Raw genomic sequence first — 23,956 nt, 5'->3', positions numbered from 1 at the left:
TTGCGGGCTGCCCCCAGAACACTCTACCCAAAAGATGCATTTCACTGTGTGTTTCAATGTACATGTGACTAATAAAGATATCTTGGAGGACAATCCGGGATGGGCAATAGATGCTGGCATTACCAGCACATGCTGGATCCCAGAACATCTCGTAGGTTCCGGTGTTCTGAACCTGGGTGTTTCCACGTAGACTTCTGTTCTCACATCTCAAAATTTGAAGGAGAAAACAATTATCTTTATGCCAGTTTGATGAAGTCCTTTTTCCCCATTGCCAAGGAAAATGGAAGCATCCTTGTAAACTTCAGCGTAAGAGATGCAAGGACCTGGATCTCTGGACCAGTTGGTAGAGGGAGTAGGAATGGCAAATATTAGCTGCCGTGTTCTCCTCCCCTGGACTCCCCAGGGTTGATGGACCTATAAGAGGATAGGTTACGAGAAAGTAAGTGGGAGAATGAGACTGATGCCAATGCTGTGAGTGTTTGGGGGGCAGACTCAATGGGCCAAATGTCCTCCTTCCTCTGTCGTGAGAATAAGTTGTACCTGCTCACTGTCTAGCGTCAGGCACCCAGCTGGTGGAGAGTGACTCCTTGAGCTATTAGTCATGGTATCGTATGGTATAATCAAGGATGCCTGCCACCCGAGCCATTCCCTTTTCTCTTCTCTACGTTCTGGGAGGAATTTGAAAGCCCGGATGACCAGACTTAAGAGCAGCTTCTTCCCCACTGCCATCAGACTTCTGAACCAATCACCTCTTTCACATCCCCTTCCCGGTGGCGCTGCCACGTTCTCAGACTCTTAATTCTACGTCTTTTGTTATTGTCACTTTAGCATTTCTTTTTGCACTACTTCAGACTGCACTGTAATCTGCACCGCTCGACAGCTCTGCTCTTATCGTATTTATTGTTGTATTTATTGTTCCTATATTTACCACCTATAATGTTTATTCTGTAAGCTTCACACGAGCAAGGAATTTCACTGCACCCCATTGTACATGACAATAATCTGACCTGTGGTAGAGGGGATTTGGAGTACGGATTCTAACCATGCAAAATTAAAATAATTTTTCCACAGCATGATGTGACACTCATCGCTCTACAGATGGCACTGAACGTGTACGACGCTATTATTCCCCCGTACGCTTCCTGTTTTATGTTTGAGCTGTATGAAGAAGATGACAGGTAGGTGCTGCGGCTCGGTCTGTAACACACATCCTGCTCTTCACAGAAGAAGGCCTCCCATCCAAGGGCCCTTACTGGTAAAAGACCAGACACACAGATGGGGACCGTTTGCTGCTGCTGCCGGACCTCAAAGTCATTTATCCAGGCGCGATGCCTGCCTGTCATCTGATCCTTTCTGAAACCTTGCTCAGGATTTCTATGCGATCAGCGACGACTTCTCTATTCTAGGTGACAATTTCTCTGTGACTGTTACTGGTCCCTGTCTGTCTGTCTGTCTCTCCTTGTCCATCCAGTTTGCCTTCTCCCTCTGTGCTCACTGCCTCTTCCGGACCATTTTGATAAGACGGGTGATAAGGAGATGACTGTTTCATTCACAGTTATTTGTGACTTTGACCAGTTGTCCAGTGTTGGGCTGGAGTTGCCAGCTCGCCGGGGACGTGGACCTGTGATCCACAGAGCATGAGGCGCATCGTAGATGCAGTTTAAGGGTGAACACCACAGGACCAAAACCACCGTCTTCAACTTAAGGGCAGTGACAATAGTACGATGGTGTTGTCTATGGTGGACTGGGAAAATAAGCTGAGAGACAGGTCAGTAGATGAGCAGCAGCACGTATCTAAACCACCGGGTCCACAACTCGAAGCAGGAGTTTCCCTCAGTTACAACAAGGGATTCCAGGAGAAAGAGGCACCATCTGTGGTTAACAAAGGAGGTCGAGGATTAATTAAAAAGTAAGGAATACAAAGTGGCAAGGACTGGTGATAGGCTAGAGGACTGGGAAGTTTTTAGGATCCAGTAGCAAAAGACTAACAATATCATAAGAATGGAGAAAATTGATTTTGAGAGAAAATTTGGGTGTAATATCAAAACAAGCTAAGGGTTCCTATGGATATATAAGTAGGAAGAAGGTGGCTGAGGTTAGTGTGGGGTCTCCAGAGAATGAGGCTGGTGAATTAATAACAGGAAACTAAGACCGAGCTTGATGTGTTAAATCACTTGTTTTGCGGGCTCTGCAAATATTTCTAAGATAACAGATGGGCTCATTTCTAATAACGGAGGAATTTTGTAAGATTCCCCATCACAAGGGATGAAGTATCAGAGAAACTCACAGGGCTAAAGGCAAACAAGTCGCGAGGACCTGATGGACTGCACACAAGGGTTTTAGAGGAGGATGCTGTAGAGACGGTCTACCCGTTAGTTGAAATTTTTCAAAACACTCTAAATTCCAGGATGGTACCAGAAGGTGGGGAACTATAGGCCAGTTAGCTTAACATCTACTGTTGGTAAGATGCTAGAGTCGATAATCTTCTGGGAGAAGATACAGGAATTTGAAAGCCTGGAAAACCAGACTCAAGAACAGCTTCTTCCCCACTGCTGTCAGACTTCTGAGCCAATGACTCCTTTCACATCCCCTTCCCGGTGGGGCTGCCACGTTCTCAGACTCTTCATTCTACCTCTGTTATTGTCACTTTAGCATTTCTTTTTGCACTACTTCAGATGCACTACAATCTGCACCATTGTGTTGTGTGCTCATCGCTATATTTATTATTACCTTGTGTATCGCTTACTCTGTGAGCTTCATTGCAGCCTGGTGTATATGACAATAAACTAAACTAAGAAATAACTAATCATTTAGGAAAGGTGAATATAATTAAACCCAGTCAGCATGGTTTTATGAAAAGTAAATCATGTTTGACAAATTTGCTTGAATTCTTTGACAGGGAGAGTAGATAGAGGGGAACCTGTAGATGTAGTGTATTTAGATTTCCAAAAGGAATTTGACAAGGTGCCACATAGGAGGCTGGTGCATAAATTAAGAATTGGAATTGGTTTATTATTGTCACTTGTACCAAGGTACAGTGGAAAAACTTGTCTTGCACACCGATCGTACAGATCAATTCATTACATAGTGCATCGAAGTAATACAAGGTAAAACAATACAGAATGCGGAATAAAGTCTAACAGTTACAGAGAAGGTGCAGTGCAGGTAGACAATAAGGTGCAAGGCCATAACGAGGTAGATTGTGAGGTCGAGAGTCCATCTTATCATACTAGGGAACTGTTCAATAGTCTTGTAACAGTGGGATAGAAGTTGTACTTGAGCCTGGTGGTACGTGCTTTCAGGGTTTTGTATCTTCTGCCCAATGAGAGAGGGAAGAAGAGAGAATGTCCAGGGTGTGGGGTCTTTGATTATGTTGGCTGCTTTACTGAGGCACTGAGAAGTATAGACGAGTCCATGGAGGGGAGGCTGGTTTCTGTGATGCGCTGGGCTGTGTCCACAACTCTCTGCAGTTTCTTGTGGTCTCGGGCAGAGCAGTTGCCATACCAAGCCGTGATACATCGAGATAGGATGCTTTCTATGGTGCATTGATAAAAATTGGTGAGTGTCAAAGTGGACATACCAAATTTCTTTAGCCTCCTGAGGAAGTAGAGGCACGTGAGCTTTCTTGGATGTGGTGTCTACGTGGTTGGACCAGGACAGGCTATTGGTGATGTTCATTCCTGGGAACTTGAAACTCTCAACCCTCTCGACCTCAGCACCATTGATGTAGACAGGTGCATGTGCACTGCCCCCTTTCCTGAAGTCAATCACCAGCTCTTTTGGTTTGCTGACATTGAGAGAGAGGTTGTAGTTATGACACCATGTCACTAAGGTCTCTATCTCTTTCCCGTACTCCGACTCATTGTTATTTGAAATATGGCCCACTACGGTGGTAAACTTGTAGATGGAGTTAGAGCAGAATCTGGCCACGCAGTCATGAGTGTATAGGGAGTAGAGTAGGGGGCTGAGGACACAGCCTTGTGGGGCACCAGTGTTGAGAATTATCATGCTGAAGGTGTTTTTGCCTATCCTTACTGACTGTGGTCTGTTGGTCAGGAAGTCAAGGATCCAGTTGCAAAGGGAGGCATTGAGTCCCAGGTCTCAGAGTTTGGTGATGAGCTTGCTTGGAATTACAGTATTGAAGGCGGAGCTGTAGTCAATAAACAGTAGTCTAACATAGGGGTCTTTACTGCCTGGATGCTCCAGAGATGAGTGTAGGGCCAGGGGGATGTCATCCGCCATAGACCTGTTTTGGCTGTAGGCAAATTGCAATGGGTCGAGGTTATCTGGGAGGCTGGAGTTAATGCGTGCCATGACCAGCCTCTCGAAGCACTTCATGATGGTGAAAGTCAGAGCCACCGGGCGGTAGTCATTAAGGCACTTCACCTTGTTTCTCTGAGGTACCGGGATGACAGTGGTCTTCTAAAAGCAGGTGGGAACCTCGGATTGAAGCAGGGACAGGTTAAAAATGTCTGCAAATATCCCCGCCAGCTGATCTGCACAGGATCTAAAGACACGGCCAGGGCCCAAAGTATTGGAGGAAGTGTGTTAGAATAGATTGAAAACTGGCTGAAACATAGAAAACAGAGTTGGAATAAATGTGTCCTTTTCAGAATGGAAGGATGTAACTCATGGAGTATCGCAGGGATCAGATCTTGACCCTCAATTGTTTACTGCTGACATTAATGACCTGGTAAAAGGAATGAAATGCAAAGCTTCCATTGACATGAAAATAGGTAGAAGGGCATGTTCTGATGAGGATGCAATGGGATAAGATGAGATATCTTTATTAGTCACATGTACATTGAAACACAGAGTGAAATGCATCTTTTAGGTAGAGTGTTCTGTGGGCAGCCTGCAAGTGTCGCCACGCTTCCGGCGCCGACATAGCACGCCCACAACTTCCTAACCCATACATCTTTGGAATGTGGGAGGACACCGGAGCACCCGGAGGAAACCCACGCAGACACGGGGAGAAGGTATTGGTATTGGTTTATTATTGTCACTTGTACCGAGGTACAGTGAGAAGCTTGTCTTACAAACTGAACATACAGGTCAATTCATTACACAGTGCAGTTACATTGAGTTAGTACAGAGTCCATTGATGTAGTACAGGTAAAAACAATAACAGTACAGAGTAAAGTGTCACAGCTACAGAGAAAGTGCAGTGCAATAAGGTGCAAGGTCACAACAAGGTAGATCGTGAGGTCAGAGTCCATCTCATCATATAAGAGAACCATTCAATAGTCTTATCACAGTGGGGTAGAAGCTGTCCTTGAGCCTGATGGTACGTGCCCTCAGGCTCCTATATTTCTACCTGATGGAAGAGGTAGTAGTAATCACTGTAAAATGCCATCTTCCCTCTGCAGTGTTGGATGTCAGAGTAGGTCTGGCAGCTCAGTTTTGGGCCTCCATGAGGCACCGTTGGCCATTACCAGGAGCAGGACTGTGTTCCACTACCAGCTGTAACCTTGTGCTCGCCAGATCCCCCTCACACGACCGTTACCATCACGCCAGCTATCAATTCTGGTTCAATAAGGAGTGCACAAGGCTTGCTGGGAGCAGTAAAAGATGAGGTGGCATCACGGTGGAAGTCAACAAAGGACTGCATGTTTGCTAAACAGCAGGAGCATCATGACAGACAGTTCAGAATCAGATTTATTATCACTGAGCTAGATGGCTTGAAATTTGTTGTTTGTGACAGCAGTACAGTGGAAAGACATAAAATTACTATCAATTACAAAAATAAATAGTGCAAAAAAGAGGAATAACGAGGTAGAGTTCATGGACCATTCAGAAATCTGATGGCGGAGGGGAAGAAGCTGCTCCTGAATCGTTGAGTGTGGGTCTTCAGGCTCCTGTACCTCGTCCCCGATGGTAGTAATGAGAAGAGGGCGTGTCCCGAAAGGTGAGGGTCCTTAGTGACGGATGCCGCCCTCTCGAGGCACCGCCTCTTGAAGATGTCCTCTTCAAGGTGGGGAGGGTTGTACCTGTGATGGAGCTGGCTGAGTCTACAACCCTCTGCAGCCTCTTGCGATCCTGTGCATTGGAGCCTCTGTACTGGGCGGTGACGCAACCAGTCAGAATGCTCTCCACTGTACATCTATAAAAATTTGTAGGCGTCTTTGCTGACATACCAATTCTCCTCAAACTCCTAACGAAGTAGAACTGCTGGCCTGCCTTCTGCGTGATTGCATCTGGATAACGTGTTTCTGTCTCGTGCAGTTGACTGTGGAACGGCTGTGGAACCAGATAATATCCTGGTTGTAGCACTGAAGACCTGTAACTAGCTGTGCTCCTAGCCAAGCTGTTCCTGTACAGTTACAACACGGGCGTCTACCTGACGGCATGGAATATTGTCCAGTTATGTCCTGTTCACGCAAAGGAAAATCCAGTCCATCATTATTTCACATGCCTGCCCCACCCCCAGATACCATCTACAAAGCGCACAGCTCATCTACTCTGATTGCACCTTCCAAACCCGCCACCTCCACCACCTTAACAGGACAAGGGCAGGAAATGCCATGACCTGCAGGGCCCCCTCCAACTCGCACCCCATCCTGATGCTGAAAAAATATCCCTGGCTATTGTGACTGGGTCTAAACCCAGGAACTACCTCCCCAAGAAGCCGGCTCACTCCCACCTTCTCGTGGACAACGAGGGATGGGCAATAAATGCTGCCCTACTCAGTCATCTAGTGTAGTGGTTGGCATAACGCTATTACAGCACCGGCGAACTGGGTTCAATTCCTGCCGCTGTCTGTAAGGAGTTTGTACCTTCTCCCCATGTCTGTGTGGGTTTCCTCCGGGTGCTCCAGTTTCCTCCCACATTCCAAAGACGTACGGGTTAGGAAGTTGTGGACGTGCTATGTTGGTGCCGGAAGTGTGGCGACACTTGCGGGCTGTCCCCAGAACGCTCTACGCAAAAGATGCATTTCACTGTTTGTTTCAATGTACATGTGACGAATAAAGATATCTTATTAGTTTTGCTTTAAATATTGATAGTGCAAAGATTTTGGGTGATTGCTAGAGGGTTACAGCCTTTTCCTCAGTGAAACCAGAGGCAGCCATGCCACTGACACCTAATCCAAGTTCAAGTTGTATGTTCCTATATGGAGTTTCCTTTTTGTTCAATTTCTGTAAAGCTGGCGTTGAATAGAGCTCACTGTACGTACATGTGGTTTCTCTAGGTCCTTCACACTGGATATGTACTTCAGGAACCAGTCTGATTCTGAGCCACATCGGCTGACTCTTCCAAGTTGTACTGAGCATTGTCCCTTGCAGGACTTCATCCAAATCACCAAGCATCTGATCGCTGACAACTGGGAAGAGGAATGCAAGGTCTCCAGTGACTCCACGCAAACAGGTAACATAATTGAGCAGGTTGAGAGCTTGTCAGTAGCTGGATGCTACAGGCAGGATAGACTAAGGAGAGTCAGTGGATGTTGTTTACTTGGATATTCAGAAGGCCTTTGACGAGGTGCTGCACATAAGGTTCTAAACAAGATAGGAGCCCGTGGTATTACAGGAAAGATCCTAGCGTGGGTACAAGATTTACAAGGATGCTGCCTGGATTGGGGAGCATGCCTTATGAAAACAGGTTGAATGAACTCGGCCTTTTCTCCTTGGAGCAACGGAGGATGAGGGGTGACCTGCTAGAGGTGTATAAGATGATAAGAGGCATTGATCGTGTGGATAGTCAGAGGCTTTTCCCCAGGGCTGAAATGGTTGCCACAAGAGGACACAGGTTTAAGGTGCTGGGGAGTAGGTACAGAGGAGATGTCAGGGGTAAGTTTTTTTACTCAGAGAGTGGTGAGTGTGTGGAATGGGCTGCTGGCAACGGTGGTAGAGGCGGATATGATAGGGTCGTTTAAGAGTCTTTTGGATAGGTACATGGAGCTGAGAAAAATAGAGTGCCGTTGTACACTTTGGAAACAGAAATAAACGGGCAGATTATTTTCTCGAAGAGGAGAAAATTCAAAGTACAGAAGTACAAAGGGACTTGGGGGTCCTCGTGCAGGATACCCTAAAGGTTAACCACCAGGTTGGATCGGTGGTAAAGAAAGCAAATGCTATGTTGGCATTCATTTCGAGAGGTATAGTGTATAAAAGTAGGGAGGTGTTGATGAGGCTCTACAGGGCACTAGTGAGGAATACTGTGTTCAGTTTTGGGCCCCATATCTTAGGAAGGATGTGCTGATGTTGGAGAGGGTTTAGAGGAGATTTACGAGGATGATTCCCAGAATGAAAGGGCTTACATATGATGAGCGTTTGTCGGCTCTTAGACTGTACTCACTGGAGTACAGAAGAATGAGAGGGGACCTCATAGAAACATTTAGAACGTTGAAAGGACTGGACAGAGTAGATGTGGTCAAGCTGTTTCCCTTGGTGGGTGAGTCCAGGACCAGAGGGCACAATCTTAGAATTAGAGGGTACAGATTTAAAACAGATGAGGAGAAATTTCTTTAGCCAGAGGGTAGTGAATTTATGGAAATCGTTGCCACGTACAGCAGTGGAGGCCCGAGCATTGGAGGCGTTTAAGGAGGAGATAGATAGTTATCTGATTAGTCAAGGTATCGAGGGATATGGGGATAGGGCTGGAAATTGGGGCTAGGAAGGAATAGTGTTTTTTCTTCCTTTAGCTCACGGAGCAGACTTTTTTCCCCATTTCTCATTTCTTTTTACTTTTTCTTTTTCCCTTTCTTTTCCTTGGAGCAGACTTGAAGGGCCGAATGGCCTCCTCCTGCTCCCTTGTCTGGTGATCTTGTGAGTTCAGGCTGCGGGTGGATATGGTGCTTGGTGTCCCCGAGTCTTGGTACCCCACCTCTACAGCAGTCAGAAGAGGTGTTGATGTGGCTGAACCTTGGTGCTGTGTGTTATTGGGCTGTGTAACAACACTGCTCACAACTGAGTGCCGAAATAATGCAATTGTATCAATGAAAACTCTTCCTCCCGACTTGCCTTGGAATCAACTCAAAGGCTAGGTGTCTAATGCTTTACGATATAGAGTCAGAGTCCTACAGCATGGAAACAGGCCCTTCGGCCCAACTGGTCCTTGCCAACCAAGATGCCCATCTAAGCTAGTCCCATCTGGCGCATTTTAAACTCTAAACCTTTTCTATTCATGTACCTGTCTAAGTATCTTTTAAATGTTGTTAATGTACCTGCCTCAACCACTTCCTCTGGCAGCTTGTTCCATATACGGACCACCCTCTGTGGGGGAAAAAGTTGCCCCTCGGGTTCCTATTAAAACTCTCCCCTCTCACTTTAAACCTATACCCTCTAGTTCTTGATTCCCCAACCCTCGGGGGGAAACAAAACCGTGTGCATTCACCCTATCTATGCCCCTCATAATTTTATACAATTGTATGCCACCAGTATTTAATTGAAGATGACATTGGTAAGATCACGAGCAGAAGGCAGGGCGGCAAAATGAGCCTGGGTTCCAGTTCCTTTCAAAGACCAGCTTTAGCTTTTAACCAGGGACTGGCCCACGGACTCATCGGGTGAGAGATAGGCCTTTCGATAATGGGATCGAGGAGCTGAAGGCATATTGTCAGGGGGAGCTGAAGGTCCGTAAAGGGAGCAGTCAGATTAGGGACCAAACAGTGTTGTTTCACTTAAGGGGACATTGGTGTTGCTGGCAAGGCCGGCACTTGTTCTCCAACACCAGTCTGCCCTTGAGAAGGTAGTGACGAAGCACCTCTCGAATGGCCACGAGTCTTCTGCTGAAAGTGCTCTCACAATTCTTTTGGGTAGGGCGTTTCAGGTTTTAGGCTCGGAGGGATAACAATACTTATCCACGTCGGAAGGGTGGAGGGGGAACCTGTGAGTGGTGGTGTTCCCGTGCGTCTGCTGCCCTTGACCTCCAGGCAATAGCAGGTGTGGGTCAGTGAGCTGCTGGTCTCAGCCAGTATTGGGTCAGGTGATGACTCACTTGCTCCATGATACAGTGAGAGAGGTTTTCTGGCAATGATTTGGTTTACTTTTGGGGTTTTTGTTCCGCTGGGTCTTCAAGGGGCTGCAGGTAGTTCAGAAAATGGAAGGAACTCCCATTTTTACCCGGCCTTTCTAGACTTAGAACGTCCCAAAGCAGAGAAGCACCTGAAGCGTAGTCATTGCAGGGGAAGAAACATGTTAGCCATTTTATATACCAGCTGTACAGAGTGCTGGTGAAATGGTACGTATTAGCGACGTGGCAGTTGGTCAGCACCATGGAGCCGCCTCTCCCTGTAAAGACTTTTACATCATCTTGGGAGAGCAGATGTGGTCTTTTTTTTAAATTAAATACAAACGTTTATTTACTAAAAGCACTACAAAAGGACATCCAGTGTCAAACTACTACAGCTAACACAGAAAGCTGAAGAAAAATGATGCAAACGACATAACTACAACAATAACGCTAACTAACACCCACTAAACACACACGCAACACTTCAGCTGAGAATCACATTCCCATCGTCCACGACACGCGGTCCCCTGAGGGGCCCACCCATCACAGAACTCAACCAGGGTGCCCGCGGATACCACCTGCTCCAAGGACACCCGGGCGCGGACGTAAGCCCGGGAGAGAGGGGCAGGCAGGCTGGACCGGCCGGCTCGGCCAGGCCCAGGGGAAGACCCACCAGGACATGCCCCAAGTGACCGGCCCCGTCCCCCCCCCCCCCCCCCCCCCCCCCCCCCCGCTGCACCGGGTGACCGTAGATGCAGTCTTGCTTTTAATGCCTCACCCAAAGGAATATGAAGCAAGTCTCCGGGGAAGCTCCCAGCTGTTCTGAAACTGGTTTCGCGGAACTGAATGAGCCGGTGGGTGTTGTGTTTTACAGGGACGGTTCTGGCTGTGGCGCTGAGCGTGTGCTTTGCCCTGTTGAGCGTGTTGGGGATTGTCCTGTGCTGGCGCTGGAAACGGAAGACCCGACGACTTCGAGTGCCGACCAGCAGCGACGAGCTGGCCTGACTCTCGGTGGCCTTACTCGGGCCGGACAACCGGGAGGAGTATTGACCGGGCTCGACGTCAATCCATCCCGGGCCAAGGGAGGCTGGAGAACTGGAGATGTGAGATTACGGACCGACAGCTGTGCCAATCGCTTGTGTGCTGCTGTGTTCTGGGGAGGGTCGTTACAGCCAGCCAGCCCGCTGGCTTTTATAATCCCCATGCCTTGCAAACGCACTGTCTGCCTTCTCCTCACAATCCTCAGTAGCGTTGTCCTGTCCGTCAAAGTTTTGGTTTTAGAGTGCTCGTCCACTTCGTGGTCTCTTTTTCGTCACCACCTCCAGCCCCATAACCTCCCATCTTCACCTCTACCTCTGGTCCAAAGCCTGGAATCCCACCCAATGCTTCCCCCTCACTCCTGACCCGGGAGCCTGTGCACACACTCCTCGCCACCGGTGACGGTGGCTTCAGCCACAGAGAATCCGCACTCGCCAGTTCATCCCCCACTTTTCCTCTGGCCTCCCTTTTCGGAGGCTTGTCCTTTGCTCAGAAGCCACTTTCCTTAAGCCGAGGTGAAGTGTCTGGGCCTGTTTTTAAACGTGAACCGTGTGATTGAAATGCAGCTTGCCCGATCTGTAGCTGCACTCAGAGGTACTGCCCCTTCCGTCCTCTGTGCACAACTACTCGAGACACTTCAATCGATGGGACCAAATACTTTCTGCAGTTTCACAAGGCAAATTTTGCTGAAACCGTGATTTTAGTTTGAACTTATGTACAATGTTGTATTGTGGAAATGACTTTAAAGCAGGTGGCGCCAATTGGACAGCCAGCACTGTTAAGATGGACAGAAGGGCCAACTCCTTGCTGAGAATTCTGCAATGAAGTAAGTCAGCAGCTTAGCTGCTTTACTGTGGTTTCCCCTCCAGTATTTGATTTACTCATCCTTGGGGGCCTTTTGAGTCAAGTCAACTCTGTGGGATCCTGACTCCTGACCGGTGAGTGGTCACTAACTCAGCCCCACTTTCACTCGCCTCTCCCCTGCCTCCGACTGCAAGGAAAAGCCAGGTCTGTGCCCACGTTGGTCTCACTGAGCCCAGTTCAATGTCGAGCACTTGCTGTGCCAGTATTGTGGGCTGCGGATGTTTAAAGGTGAAATTGCTACTGGAAATCCTTTGGTACATAAACCCTTCTTGAAACATTTCTGGGCCGGTTTTGACTGAGGCTACTGGAGTGCGATACTGTAGTGCACACCGTGCAGTGCAGCGTGCAGATTACAATGCAGAACCTCGTGCTCTGTACCGTCATACATAAAGTTGGACCAAACCAGTGCAGCCTCCACAAACTCCCACCATGGTGGAAAGTCAAAAGGGGGAAACCAGAAGCTACCAACTGAACCAGTGGGATTGATCTGCCCTCGAGGGCAGAGAGTGGGAACAGGACGTAACGCGTCTCGATGGAACAGCGTGCTCTCATCGAAACTGGAATGATCGGCGGGTGTGCTGTACGTCCATCACGTCGCACGCAAGATGCTAGTGGACAGAATGTCTCAACTGATGTATTCAAGGATCAGGAATCCCTCGACCACCTGAGATCCACGATGGGTCAGTGTGTGTTGTACGATGTAATCCTTATCAAATGTGTCTGTGTGCCAAATCTATTATCAATCCAAATCAAAAGAAAGCTCATGTATTATCTCCTGACCAAGATAAGTGATGCTTAATGTGGCCAGAGACTATGTGGTAGTTAAAATCCAGGCCAGTGGCTGCATAGTTTTAATACCAGGACTTTTAAGTGACTTAAAAAGTTTAATCTGATAATTTAAAACTAAAGGGATTCTCGGGGGGAAGCTGGTGAGAAATGACTTTCTCTGCTGGGAACCACAGAGCAAGGAGCACGAGCTGAAAATGCGGCAACACGAAAATACTGCTGACCTTGTAAATGTGACTGATAAACTGAAGATAACCCAACAAATCATTCGACATCTACGGACAGAAACACAGAGCCTGTCAGCTTGATGTTAACCTTCATCTCTTCCCCACGGATTCACCCTGAGCTTCTGATTATTTCCAATATGTCCTGATTTTCTTAAAGTTTAAAGGAGTAAAATCAGGAAGTGCTGTTTCTTGTGGAGTACCATGGATCTGAAACTCATGGAATTGGACCTGAGATCTGTAGATCTTTGTTGGATAATGATGTTGAGGGAGAAGGAGTGAAATGTTGAGGTACAGGTTAGCCTAGAGTCACTGAATGACTGCCCTGGTCCTCTGATGAAAGCTTTCAACATATTAACCAGACCTTCAATCACTTCTTAAATCTTTGTCTGTAATTTGTCTTGCCCGATCAAATTTGATGAACCGTGACCTAGAGTCATAGTCATACGGCACGGAAACAGGCCCTTCGGCCCAACTATTCCAGGTATGGGTGTAGTAAACGTCTCTGCAGCTCCCAATGCATCGACATCTCCCCCTAAATAAGGAGACCAGTCCCGTGCACAGTACTCCAGACGTGCTCTCTATATAACTGAAGCATACCCTCCCTTTCTATGCCATTCAGTTCCAGCAGCGATAGGCAGCATCATTCCGTTAGCTTTGCCAGTTCCGTGCATGCTAGCTTCTGTTAATCATGCACTAGGACATCTAGATCCCTTTGCACTGCAGAGCACTGCAATCCCTCACCATTTCGATATTCTTTGATTTTCCCTGACAAAATAAACAATTTCACATTTTACTCCGTCTGATGCTTCCAGATCGAATGCTTGGTGGCAGCATGGTAGACAATGAGCAAAAGGAGCCGTGGAGAGCACGTGTAGGCTGACACCACCTCACCACTACCCCTCTGATCCCACCAGTGTCTGCAATTCAACTGGGAAGACCTGCAACGCCAACATCTTAGTGCCTTTGGCCCTTTAACCTTGACCTGGGCTACTTTCCCAACAAGCCCTTGGACCCTTGCCCTAAAGTTGCCCTTCACTCCTGATGATCCATTCCCACGGATCTGTTCCTCCTCCGCATTCCTTCACATTTCAAACGAAAATTAAGATATTCAAGGCACAGTTTCAGAAGTGAATGGATGGCCTTAATTAACAATATTTTTTGTATTGGTCACTCTTGAAGCAACTCCGAAGAGCTATTCGCTTAGATTTTGGACTTGCTGACAGTTAGCTTATCAGGGTAGCTTTAGAACTGGAAAATAAAACATGGAGGCCATTCAGCCTGTTATGTCTGTCCCAGTCAGATTACAAAAAAAGGGGTACCCAGCCTAACCCACCTCTGACACTGGTTCTGTAACCCCGAGATCACTGCTCTCCAAGTAATGTCTACATATGTCGAGGGTTTCAGGCAGTAAGTTCCAGACTCCTACAACCTCCTGGATGAGAACATTTTTGCTCAGCTCTGCGTTAATCCTTCTAGATCTCTGTCCTTTGGTTTCTGATCCCCTCTGCTGAGCTTTGAGGATGAGAACCAGATATTGTGAAGTCAATGACGGATAACTTTGAATATGATACATGACATCCTTCCTTGGACGGAGACCAGAAGCGAATGTCATGTTGGAAGTTTTATCTATGTCTCTCGCTTGTTACTTTTGTATTAAAAGCACTTTAAGAAACTTGGTAATCCAACAGTCTGTTCTGCAAATTTGTGTAAAGATTTGATTTGCATGTCACATGACCTGCTGAGTGCTCTCTCGCTCTCTGACGGGCTTGGACAGAGTTCGTTCCGGTTCCATGGACTCACCCTGGAAACGAGACTCATTTCTGTATCTCCGGGCAACACCTCCATAAGAAGCTCGCCGCAAGTACTCAGCAGGTCAGGCGGCGACTGTGAAGGGAGAGTTGACACTTTAGGTCGGAGGAGGAAGAGAGACCAGGGAGAATGGACCAGAAGGTCTGATAGGGGAGAGTGTGAGTGACGAGCAGCAGCGGTGGTGCTGGCTGAGGGAGGGTGCTGAAGGGCAAAATGTTTCTGAGGGAGGATTAGTGGAATCTGGAATACCAGGAGGGAGAAGAAACTACTGGAAATGAAGTACAAGACTGGTCTTTTTTTAATTTTTCAGGATCCAGCTGTCACTGGAAGGGTTGGAACCTACAATCGAGAAGATGGTGGTAAGCCATCTTCTCTAACCATTGCAGTCCTTCAGCTGAAGATACTCCCAGAGTGCTGTTGGGGGGGGAGTTCCATGATTTAGACCCTGTGGTGAGGAAGGGCCGGTGATGTGTTTCCAAGTCAGGATGGTGGGGGGAGCCTGGTGTCCCCGTACACCTACTGCCCTCAATATCCCTGGTGGTGGAGATGGCAGGTTTGGGGACGTGCAGTTGGATTATAGATGGAACACACTGTGGTAGAGGGAATGAATGTTGACGGGGTGAGCTGCTTTGACCTGAATGGTGTCGGGTCGCTCGAGGTTGTTGCAGTTGCACTCATACAGGCAAGTGAAGAGGATCCCGTCACACTCCTGACTGGTGTTTTGTGGATGGTGGACAGACCTTGGGGGTGCGAGGGTGAGTAACTCGCTGGTTCCAGAACCTTTGCTGCATCAACTGCTCTCGGACAGAACACAGAACACAACAGCACAGTGCAGACCCTTCGGTCCACAATGTTGTGCTGAAATTTTCTCCTGCTCTAAGTTCTATCTAACCCTTCCCTCCCACATAGCCCCCTATTTTTCTATCATTCATGTGTCCAGCTATGAGTCTCTTAAATGTCCCCAATGTATCTGCCCCAACAACCTCTGCAGGCATTGCGTTCCACGCACCCACCACTCGTGTAAAAAACTTACCCCTGACGTCCCCCTTATACCTCCCTCCAATCCCCTTAAAATTATGTCCCCTCGTGTTAGCCATTGTCACCCTGGGGAGAAGTCTCTGACTGCCCACTTGATCTGTGCCTCTTATCATCTTGTAAGATGCTGCTTGACATCACACAAAGATGTAGAAACCATTCCGCACCTCGGGCTTGCTCCGCTAGTCAATAAGCTCTTGGCTGAACTTTCACCTCAGCACCATTTTCCTGCACTAACTCAGATCTCTTGCTCATTTTTTAGAAGTTTTTCACTCTGGGTGCTCTATGGAGTTGGAGCAAGACGTACTCTTGTCCTCAAATCCTCTTGCAATGACGGCCAACGTACTGTTCCCTTTCTAATTGTTTCCAGTACATGCACATTTGTGATTCTCTACGGCAATATCTGCATCCCTCAACTGCACACCTTTCCATCAGACACCATTTTAAAAGAATACTCTGCCTTTCTATTTTTTTCTGTTTTCCCCCCCACATATCTATCTGCCTTGTCCTTGCCCATTCACTAACCCTGTCTATTTCCCAAGAGGTCTCTCCGCTCCCTCTTTACAATTACCACCAAATTTTGGTGCATCCATTTGATATGGATTAGGAACAGCTGGAGCCCAAGCGCTGATCGCTGTGTGACCCCCCCCCCCCAGCAGGCCACCATGAAACATCCTAACTTGAACATCTCCAATCCGTTAACCAATCCTCAATATAGGCAGTATACAGAGGTGCACTCTCATTTTGTTTAATAATCTCTTGTGTGGCATCTTAGAAGGCCTTGTATTAAATAAAAAATTTTAAATATTTAAATCCAAATACATCCCATCTACTAGTTCACCCTTATTTAATTCTGCTAGTTATACATTTCAAAACTCCAGCAGATTTGGCAAGCATGATTTTCTTTCCCTGACTCTGATCGTTTCCAGCATTACCTGTTTTCTCTCCTCTTAGAGAGTGGGGTTAAACATCTGCTGTCTTTTCATTTCAAGAAAGCCCAAACTATTTGTTTCACTGCCATTTCCTTGTTTTCCAGTATAATTATACCTGTCTGTCTGCATTAACCTTTTCAGGTTCTTTTCATTAATTTTTTCAGGTTCCTGTGAGTGCCTGTTTTTTTGGTGCTTGTCACAAGCTGCTCTTTTGTTTTCCCTTATCAATGCCTTGATCTCATCTGCTGAATCCCCTGGATTAATAATCATGATAGAGTGAAAGATATGCTGAGCCATGAGGTTACAGGTTGTGGTGGTGAACATTTCTGCAGGTGGTTGACAGCACCTTGGTGATGCCCAGGTTTGAGCCGTCAGATCTGTGCCGAGTCCATCCCATTTAGCATGTTTGTAGAGCTACACAAGGTGTTCTCAGTGTGTCGACAGTACTGTCTGTGCAGGGAGTGCAGTGGTCACTTCTTCTAATGTTGTGACAGACACATTAATCTGTCACAGGTAGATTGGCGAGGGCGAGGTCAAGTCAGTTTCGTATTTCTGCTGCCTTGCAATATCCTCCACACCATCCTATGCAGAAACCCCATAAACCCAAAAGTGGGAGATGGATAGTTTTACCAATTTTAGCCACTGTCACCACTGCAAATAAATAAGGCTTGGAATGATACACAAGGCCGAGAAAAGCAATGTTTATTTCCAAAAAAAATATAAAATGCCGAGACGATCGCAAGCTCATTGAATTTAACTTGCGATAGAAATGATTCAAAAGTGCAGCAGAAATAAAAGCCCCGCAGTCAATAACCAGAATTGGAAGGTGCCTGTCCTCCGGTCAGCCAGACCTTGGGTGAGTTGTGCTTTGAATTTGTGTTGCCCTCTCTCCCTCAGTTACCTGTACTCAATCCTCTTTGCTCTCGGAAGCTCCAATTATCTGCAGTGTCCACCAGCTTTGGGGGAAGGAGAATTGTACACTTCCGCCATCCTTTGTATGAAAAAGCCATGCACTCGAATTTTCCAATTTTGTCCTGTGTTGTGGAGGACCTGTCCTTTCCAAAGGATGAACTGACCTCCGTGTGATTGTTGTTATTGAGATTGTCTGATGAAATTATAGGTTTAATTCTGAAAGGGCAGCAATATAGAACAATGACAGCAGGAAGGACGTCATAATGGCTTCTCATCAAGTTGCTCCAATTTTCTGATATCCAGTTATACAAGTGTTAAAAATCTTCTTCCCACCAATACAAGCCTTGGGGAATATGCAGCTGCCCAGATAAATAAGCTGCTTTTAACCTTCACTTTAGTCAGAACATTGCCAACAAGTTCAGGAATTAGATCCTGACCTTAAAGGTGGCAGTAGTGAGCTGTCTTTTAATTCGTACACCAGGCAGCTGGTTAAACCACTTCAGTGCAGCTCACGCTGGAGACACATCTAGACCAGACTGGGTGAGGATCACTAAAAGGTCATTTTGTTTTTTTAACAACATCCAAAAACTTCACTTTCCTTCCTAGCCATTCGGTTGCGAGTCAGAGCAAAACAGCAGGGATGCAGGCCCTTTGGCCCAACCAGTTCATGCTGACCACAGTGTCCCAAGTCTAAGTCTCCCAACACATCCAGTGGTACAAACCAGTACACACATTGGCCAGACTTGATGTGTACAAATCACTGAACCAGCAGTCTGAAAAGAATGAATTTGAGAGAGAGGATTGGCTTTGGAGAAAGACAGGAGAATGATGACAGCAGAGGGGGACCTCCTGGTGGAATAATCTTCCCTGAGAACTTGCGTTCCCCACTGCTGCAAGCAAGTGGCTGTAGAATGACTGCAGGTTGCCTCTCCCCTACACTCGGCCTCCCAGCTGTGCAGAGACAGTGAACAGGGGTTGTGCACAGTGAGAACTCTCTCAGCATTGGCACTGTTACCTCACTATTCTGATTGCTCCCACGACACCACAGAGGTGTTGAAATTTCCAGGCCAGATTTTTCTTCTTTAAAAAAGCATATAAAAATCAAAATTTCCAAATGAAAAGCAGCAGTTAAATTTCCTAATGAAAGACGATAGACCCACAGGGACGGATGTTTACACTGGGCATAACTATTCCCAACAGAACACATGTAACTGGCACCCAACATTAGTGCAGAGACCGAGCCAGTGGGCTGCAGCCTTGTGGAATAGCTGCGGGACAGAGTTCACTGATCCTGCCCAGCTAAACAAAGCCATTAGTAAAGAATCAAGCACCCACATCCAATGCAGCGTTTTAAAATCTATGTTCCCCTTTCCTCAAGCTCTCTTTTTCCAACCAGTGCTCCCCTTCTGCAGGAACTAACGCCAAAAAGAGTGGAGGTAAAACACTGCTCATTGCACAGATCAAAGCCAATCTAAAGTAAGCCACCTCCTCTACGGTTACACTGCTCCCAATCCCACGGTATCTCTTGATTCCGTGTCCTGATCAGATCAAGGCCCTTCTCTGGGAGTTTTCGTTGTCCTCGGCCACTTTCCAGTAGTTCAGGTGTCGATCCTTGCCGTGGTGACACAGCAACGCGGCCAGGAGGATGAGCACCAGGAGAAGGCAGCAGCCCACAGCCAGGCCCAGGATCAGCTCTGAGGGGAGAGGGAGGGAGCAGAATGTGAGGGGGGTGCAGTCGTATTCCTCTGGAGACCACGCTGCTCAACCTAATGCCCGCGCCCTACGCACCTCGACAGACTCTGCCCCCGCCACTTGGGCCATGCGAGCAGCTGCCAGTCTCAGCGAGTGGGCAGTGGGGAGGAGCGGTGGAGCACGGGGAGGAGGTGCAAATGGGAGGGCAGCGTGGGAATAACCAGGAGGGAGAGACTTTAGGCCGGTCCTCCCAAACTTAAGGTCGCAACCCAATTATTTAACAAAGGGAGAGGGAAAACAGAAAACAGCCAGTGACGGTGGTAGGAGGGAAAATGCTAGAATCCATTATTACGGAAGTGTTAACCTGGGAAATAATAATGGGATTGGGCAGAGTCTCGATTTACCATCTTATTGCCAACTTGAGGTAAAGGTCAAAGTCGAGTTTACGGTCACGTGCACAAGTCCATGTGTGCACAGGTGCAATGAAAAACTTACTCGCAGCAGCATCACAGGCGCATCGCATCAGATAAGCAGCATTCACGAGAACAAACTAAATATAAATTCTAGACGAATTTTACAAGAAAGAACACAATTAGAACAAAAACAAGAAGTCCATTTTAGTGCAAAGTGGTCCTAGTGTTGCTAAACTGCAGTGATAAGGGTTGTGCCGGTTGGTTCAAGAACCGAATGGTTGAAGGGAAGTAGCTGTTCTTGAACCTGGTGGTGTGGGACTTCAGGCTTCTGTACCTCCTGCCCGATGGTAGCTGCGAGCGGATGGTGGGGCTCTTTGATGATGGATGTTGCCTTCTTGAGGCAGCCCCTCCTGTAGATACCACCGATGGTGGGGAGGGATTTGCTCGCGATGTATTGGGCAGAGTCCACTACTCTCTGCAGCTTCTTATGTTCCTGCGCATTCAAATTGCCGTCCCAGACCGTGATGCAACCAGTCAGGACACTCTCAACCAGCAAGTAAATAAATAAGGGCATACCTGGGAGCGTGGGGTATTTGGACTTTCAGAAGATTGTTGATAAGGTGATCAACGAATGAGGTTATCAAATGAAATGAGAGCACGTGGGGGAATGTAATGTGGGTCAAGCGTCCATTAATGGACAGAAAATAAATCAAATCATTTTTGTTCTGGGAGGCTGTTTCAGGACACACCAGCCCCGTCCCGTCCCGTCTCCATTATCACGCAGCCTCCACTCACATTCAAAGGGACATGATTGGTGCTTCTCTCTGGGCCCTTGCTTCCCCACCCCACCCTCACCACCCATCCAAAATACTGTTGACGTTGGGCCAAGGGATCACGGTTCGGATGCAAGACACTGGCACTCCCCACTGCTGGGGCCAGCTCTAACATCATGAACCCGATGACGATCCTCGTAATCAGATTGGATGGAGGGCAACCAATGATGAGACCAGAAAAGGACAATCCCATCTATCGCACCAGGGTCAGCTGTTATTAACACCACAGCTCTGTGTCAGAACCTTACCTATTGGGACGTGGTTACCGGTACGGCCACATTCCTCATCCCAGTCATCAGGTATCACTCTTTTGGCGATCTGGATGAACTTGTCCAAGGGACACCTTTGGGTGCAGGCTGGGAGAGTGAGGGGATATGGTGCAGAAGAACTTTCATTCCTGTAGTACATCTCCACAGTGAAGGACCTGTAAATGCCACGGGCACACTTTAGGATAGGAGGAGGTCATTTTGCACTTCCGAACGATTAGCCTCTCTCCAGCTGAGGCTTTGGGGGGGGGGGGGGGGGGTTGGGGGGAGGGGTGTGTGCGAAGGTTGATTTGTACACATTCCAACCTTGCGCCCCTCTCTCCCCAACACTGCTCCTGGTTCTCTTTAAACCAGCTCTGCCCATTTCACCCCAAACCTCTGCAGACCAGATGTACCTTGTTGTGACCTCACACCTTATTGCACTGCACTTTCCCTGTCACTGTGACACTTTACTTTGTACTGTTATTGTTTTTACCTGTACTACCTCAATGCACTCTGTACTACCTCAATGTATCTGCACTGTGTAATGAACTGACCTGTACGATTAGTTTGCAAGACAAGTTTTTCACTGAACCTCGGTACAAGTGACAATAATAAACCAACACTTTCCCACACTCATCCCAACATCCTCCACTCTATATTTCTCCAGCACCGGGCAGGCACGGTAGTGTAGCGGTTAGCGTGATGCTATTACAGCGCCAGCGACCCGGGTTCCATTCCGGCCACTGTCTGCAAGGAGTTTGTACGTTCTCCCAGTGTCTGCGTGGTTTCCTCCGGGTGCTTCGGTTTCCTCCCACATTCCAAAGGCGTACGGGTTAGGAAGTTGTGGGCGTGCTCTGTTGGCACCGGAAGTGTGGCAACACTTGCGGGCAGCCCCCCAGAACACTCTACGCAAAAGATGCATTTCACTGTGTTTCGATGTACATGTGACTGATAAAGAGATGTTATCAATCAGCTCTAAATTTCCTCGCACTCTCTCTCCCCATGTCCTGGTCCCCCTCACTATCCACTCACCCAACTCCTTCCCTACAGTCTGGTCACTCCCCCAGACTGTTCCCACACCATCCCCACATCCTATTTCCCCTCTCTCTCTCTCCCCCACACCAGACACTGCTCATCCTCCTTTAGAATACTCCAGCTCAATAAACTACTCCTACACACCAGAAATCTAAACTCTGTTTCTCTCTCCACACATGCCGCCTGATTTGCTAAGTATTTCCTGTGTTTTCTGTTCTTCTGCTTCATAGGCGTCTTGGTTTTGCCCCAGGGGTAAGATGGGCAGGCAGAGTCTCAGTGCCTGCAGATCCTGCCCGAAGAGCTGAGACCCTCCCCTGCTGTCAGCAGGCGGATCAGGCCCCAACAAACAGGCTCCTGGTGAAGTGGAGCTTGCAGTGCCAGTGTGCTGAGCGTACCTTTCTACAACAGGACCTACCTGTCGTCCTCCAGGTACAGCTCGAAGATGTGGCAGGCAGCGTAAGTTGGAGCAAGGCTGTAAACACTCAGAGCCATTTGAAGAGCTACAATCCTTGTGTCATGCTGGCAACAGACTAATATTGTCGATAAATATTGAAGTCAATTTTACACGCACAACACACTCAGACACACACAAAGACAACACCTGCACAAACAACCTGTCTTCTACGTAAGGTGTCTTGTATTTAATACCACAGATTATGCATTTTTATGTAATATCATTGGCCAAATCCAGCAGTTCCAGGTTACCGCACCAAGACCACAGTAGGACACGGTACCAGAAGGGAGCCTCCACTAAGGTTGGCAGAGCTCTCCTCACCCTCACAGAGGTGCTTGACCCCCTTCAGTGCAGAGTGTACTTAACATCGCCAATTGTGGTGTCATTTATTAATGGTGACCATATGTATTTAAGAACATGGAACATGCGAGGATCTGTGGCACACTGAATGCTGCCGGTTCCAGCACCTGAACACGAGGAGGACTCACCGCCGAGTACACCATCAGCTTGGGACTTGGTGTGGGAGACGTGTCCAGCGATTGTTCAATATTTCGGAGAATTTGTTTCAGGAGCACACCTACAATAACGACAACAGCAAAGCAAATGGGAGATGGGGAGAATCGACAAGTCAATCCAGGAGCTGTTACCAGTTCAGTCACATCACGGACCACTCAATGCACAGGCACTGAGCACAGGGAGGCAGCCATGCTAACTGGGAGGGGGTCAGTGTGGGGAACGCCCGCAGACAGGTCAGTGTGGGGGGAGCAGACCGTCCGCAGACGGATCGGCGTGGGGGGAGCAGAGCGATCTCCCAGTTTCCTCACATCCTTTTACCACGCCCACTTTTCCCGTCCTGGCCCCAGCTTAAACCCGAGAGAACTCACCTCCCTGGAGCCGCGATTTCTCCTCTCGCTTGTACAGTCTGTAATCGACGTCGAAGCTGAATTCCTTCAGTGTTCGCATGTGCTCCATGACTGAGGGCGTCACCCAGGAAGGCACGGTTTTGTTGTGAAGTTGCTGCCAAGGTAAGATGGGTGCTGAGGTTACGTGTTGGCACAACTGGTCCCCAGCTCAGCCAGCAGTGCACATTCACCGCAGCGGCACAGAGTCCGGGTGGCCACAGTACCAGAGAAGTGCCTTTGGAGAGCTCGCCGGATCCTCGCACAGTTTGATAGTGATCCAAAGGTTCACAAACCTCACAGAGGAAACTGCTCCTCATTCCAGTCTTAAGCAATCGATCTCTTAGCCCAATTCCCCATTAAAGAGAACATCAGCCCAGCATCTTGAAATTTCCCAGATTCCCGCTGCTTACCCGTTGCATCAGAGCTCTTTACTTAGCCCCATCCCCTCTTCACTGTCACGTCCAGGTAACCAAAGTCCGATTTAAAAACCTAAATCCAAAGACTAAGGGCCAAAGTAGTAGCTCTGGAGGGGGAAGGAAGGGTGTGCAGATGCCTGCGTGTGTGTGTGTGTTTGAATTCCTGTTCATTCATTGTCCTTTTGTAAAAAAAAGATTGCAGTTTCCAAAGACGTACGGTGTAGGAAGTTGTGGGCCTGCTATGTCGGTGCCGGAACTGTGGCGACACTTGCGGGCTGCCCCCAGAACACTCTACGCAAAAGATGCATTTCACTGTGCGTTTCGATGTACATGTGACTAATACAGATGTCTTGTAACAAGTCCATGGTGCTCACCTCACATAACAGGGTGTCGTAAATCAACCAAGCAT

General features: G+C 47.9%; 3 protein-coding genes across 12 annotated transcripts in view; 1 reads left to right on the top strand and 2 right to left on the bottom strand.

Moving 5' to 3' along the window:
- The window catches only part of LOC127577686 (lysosomal acid phosphatase-like), a 265,300-nt gene that overhangs the window by 55,462 nt on the left and 185,882 nt on the right, over window positions 1–23,956 (top strand). The window contains exons 9-11 of one of the 2 annotated variants that reach the window (XM_052029110.1): window positions 1,072–1,178; window positions 7,190–7,365; window positions 10,826–14,546. The exons of the other annotated variant lie outside the window; for it this stretch is intronic. Coding sequence (XP_051885070.1) covers window positions 1,072–1,178; window positions 7,190–7,365; window positions 10,826–10,956 — 414 coding nt within the window. The 3' untranslated portion in view covers window positions 10,957–14,546. Of the gene's footprint in view, window positions 1–1,071; window positions 1,179–7,189; window positions 7,366–10,825; window positions 14,547–23,956 lie in introns of those variants that run through there. 2 annotated transcript variants of the gene reach the window in all.
- Window positions 17,329–23,956, bottom strand: part of LOC127577687 (lysosomal acid phosphatase-like) — a 281,423-nt gene continuing 274,795 nt past the window's right edge. For 2 of the 9 annotated variants that reach the window (XR_007957420.1, XM_052029119.1), the window contains exon 12: window positions 17,329–17,543. Coding sequence is in view for 7 of the 9 variants with exons in the window: in XM_052029113.1 (XP_051885073.1) it covers window positions 19,097–19,248; window positions 20,741–20,916 (328 nt within the window). In the remaining 2 variants the exon portion in view is untranslated. Of the gene's footprint in view, window positions 17,771–18,177; window positions 18,328–18,748; window positions 19,249–20,740; window positions 20,917–23,956 lie in introns of those variants that run through there. The other 7 variants (XM_052029123.1, XM_052029117.1, XM_052029113.1 and 4 more) reach the window with 7 other exon arrangements.
- LOC127577690 (lysosomal acid phosphatase-like) lies at window positions 22,607–23,675 on the bottom strand. The gene is made up of 3 exons (XM_052029126.1): window positions 23,542–23,675; window positions 23,114–23,246; window positions 22,607–22,806 (listed from the first exon to the last, which is right to left on the bottom strand). The coding sequence occupies exons 1-3, from the start codon at window positions 23,548–23,550 to the stop codon at window positions 22,619–22,621; spliced, it is 330 nt and encodes a 109-aa protein (XP_051885086.1). The 5' UTR covers window positions 23,551–23,675; the 3' UTR covers window positions 22,607–22,618.

Source organism: Pristis pectinata, chromosome 14 (genome assembly GCF_009764475.1).
Source record: "Pristis pectinata isolate sPriPec2 chromosome 14, sPriPec2.1.pri, whole genome shotgun sequence".
NCBI lineage: Eukaryota > Metazoa > Chordata > Chondrichthyes > Rhinopristiformes > Pristidae > Pristis > Pristis pectinata.
The sequence above is the reverse complement of the archived record's forward strand: the minus strand, read 5'-3'. Positions and strand labels throughout refer to the sequence as shown.

Coding starts and splice junctions, on each gene's coding strand:
- LOC127577690 (XM_052029126.1), bottom strand. Junction 22,807..23,113: donor GAAATCGCGGCTCCAGGGAG/GTGAGTTCTCTC, acceptor TCGTTATTGTAG/GTGTGCTCCTGAAACAAATT.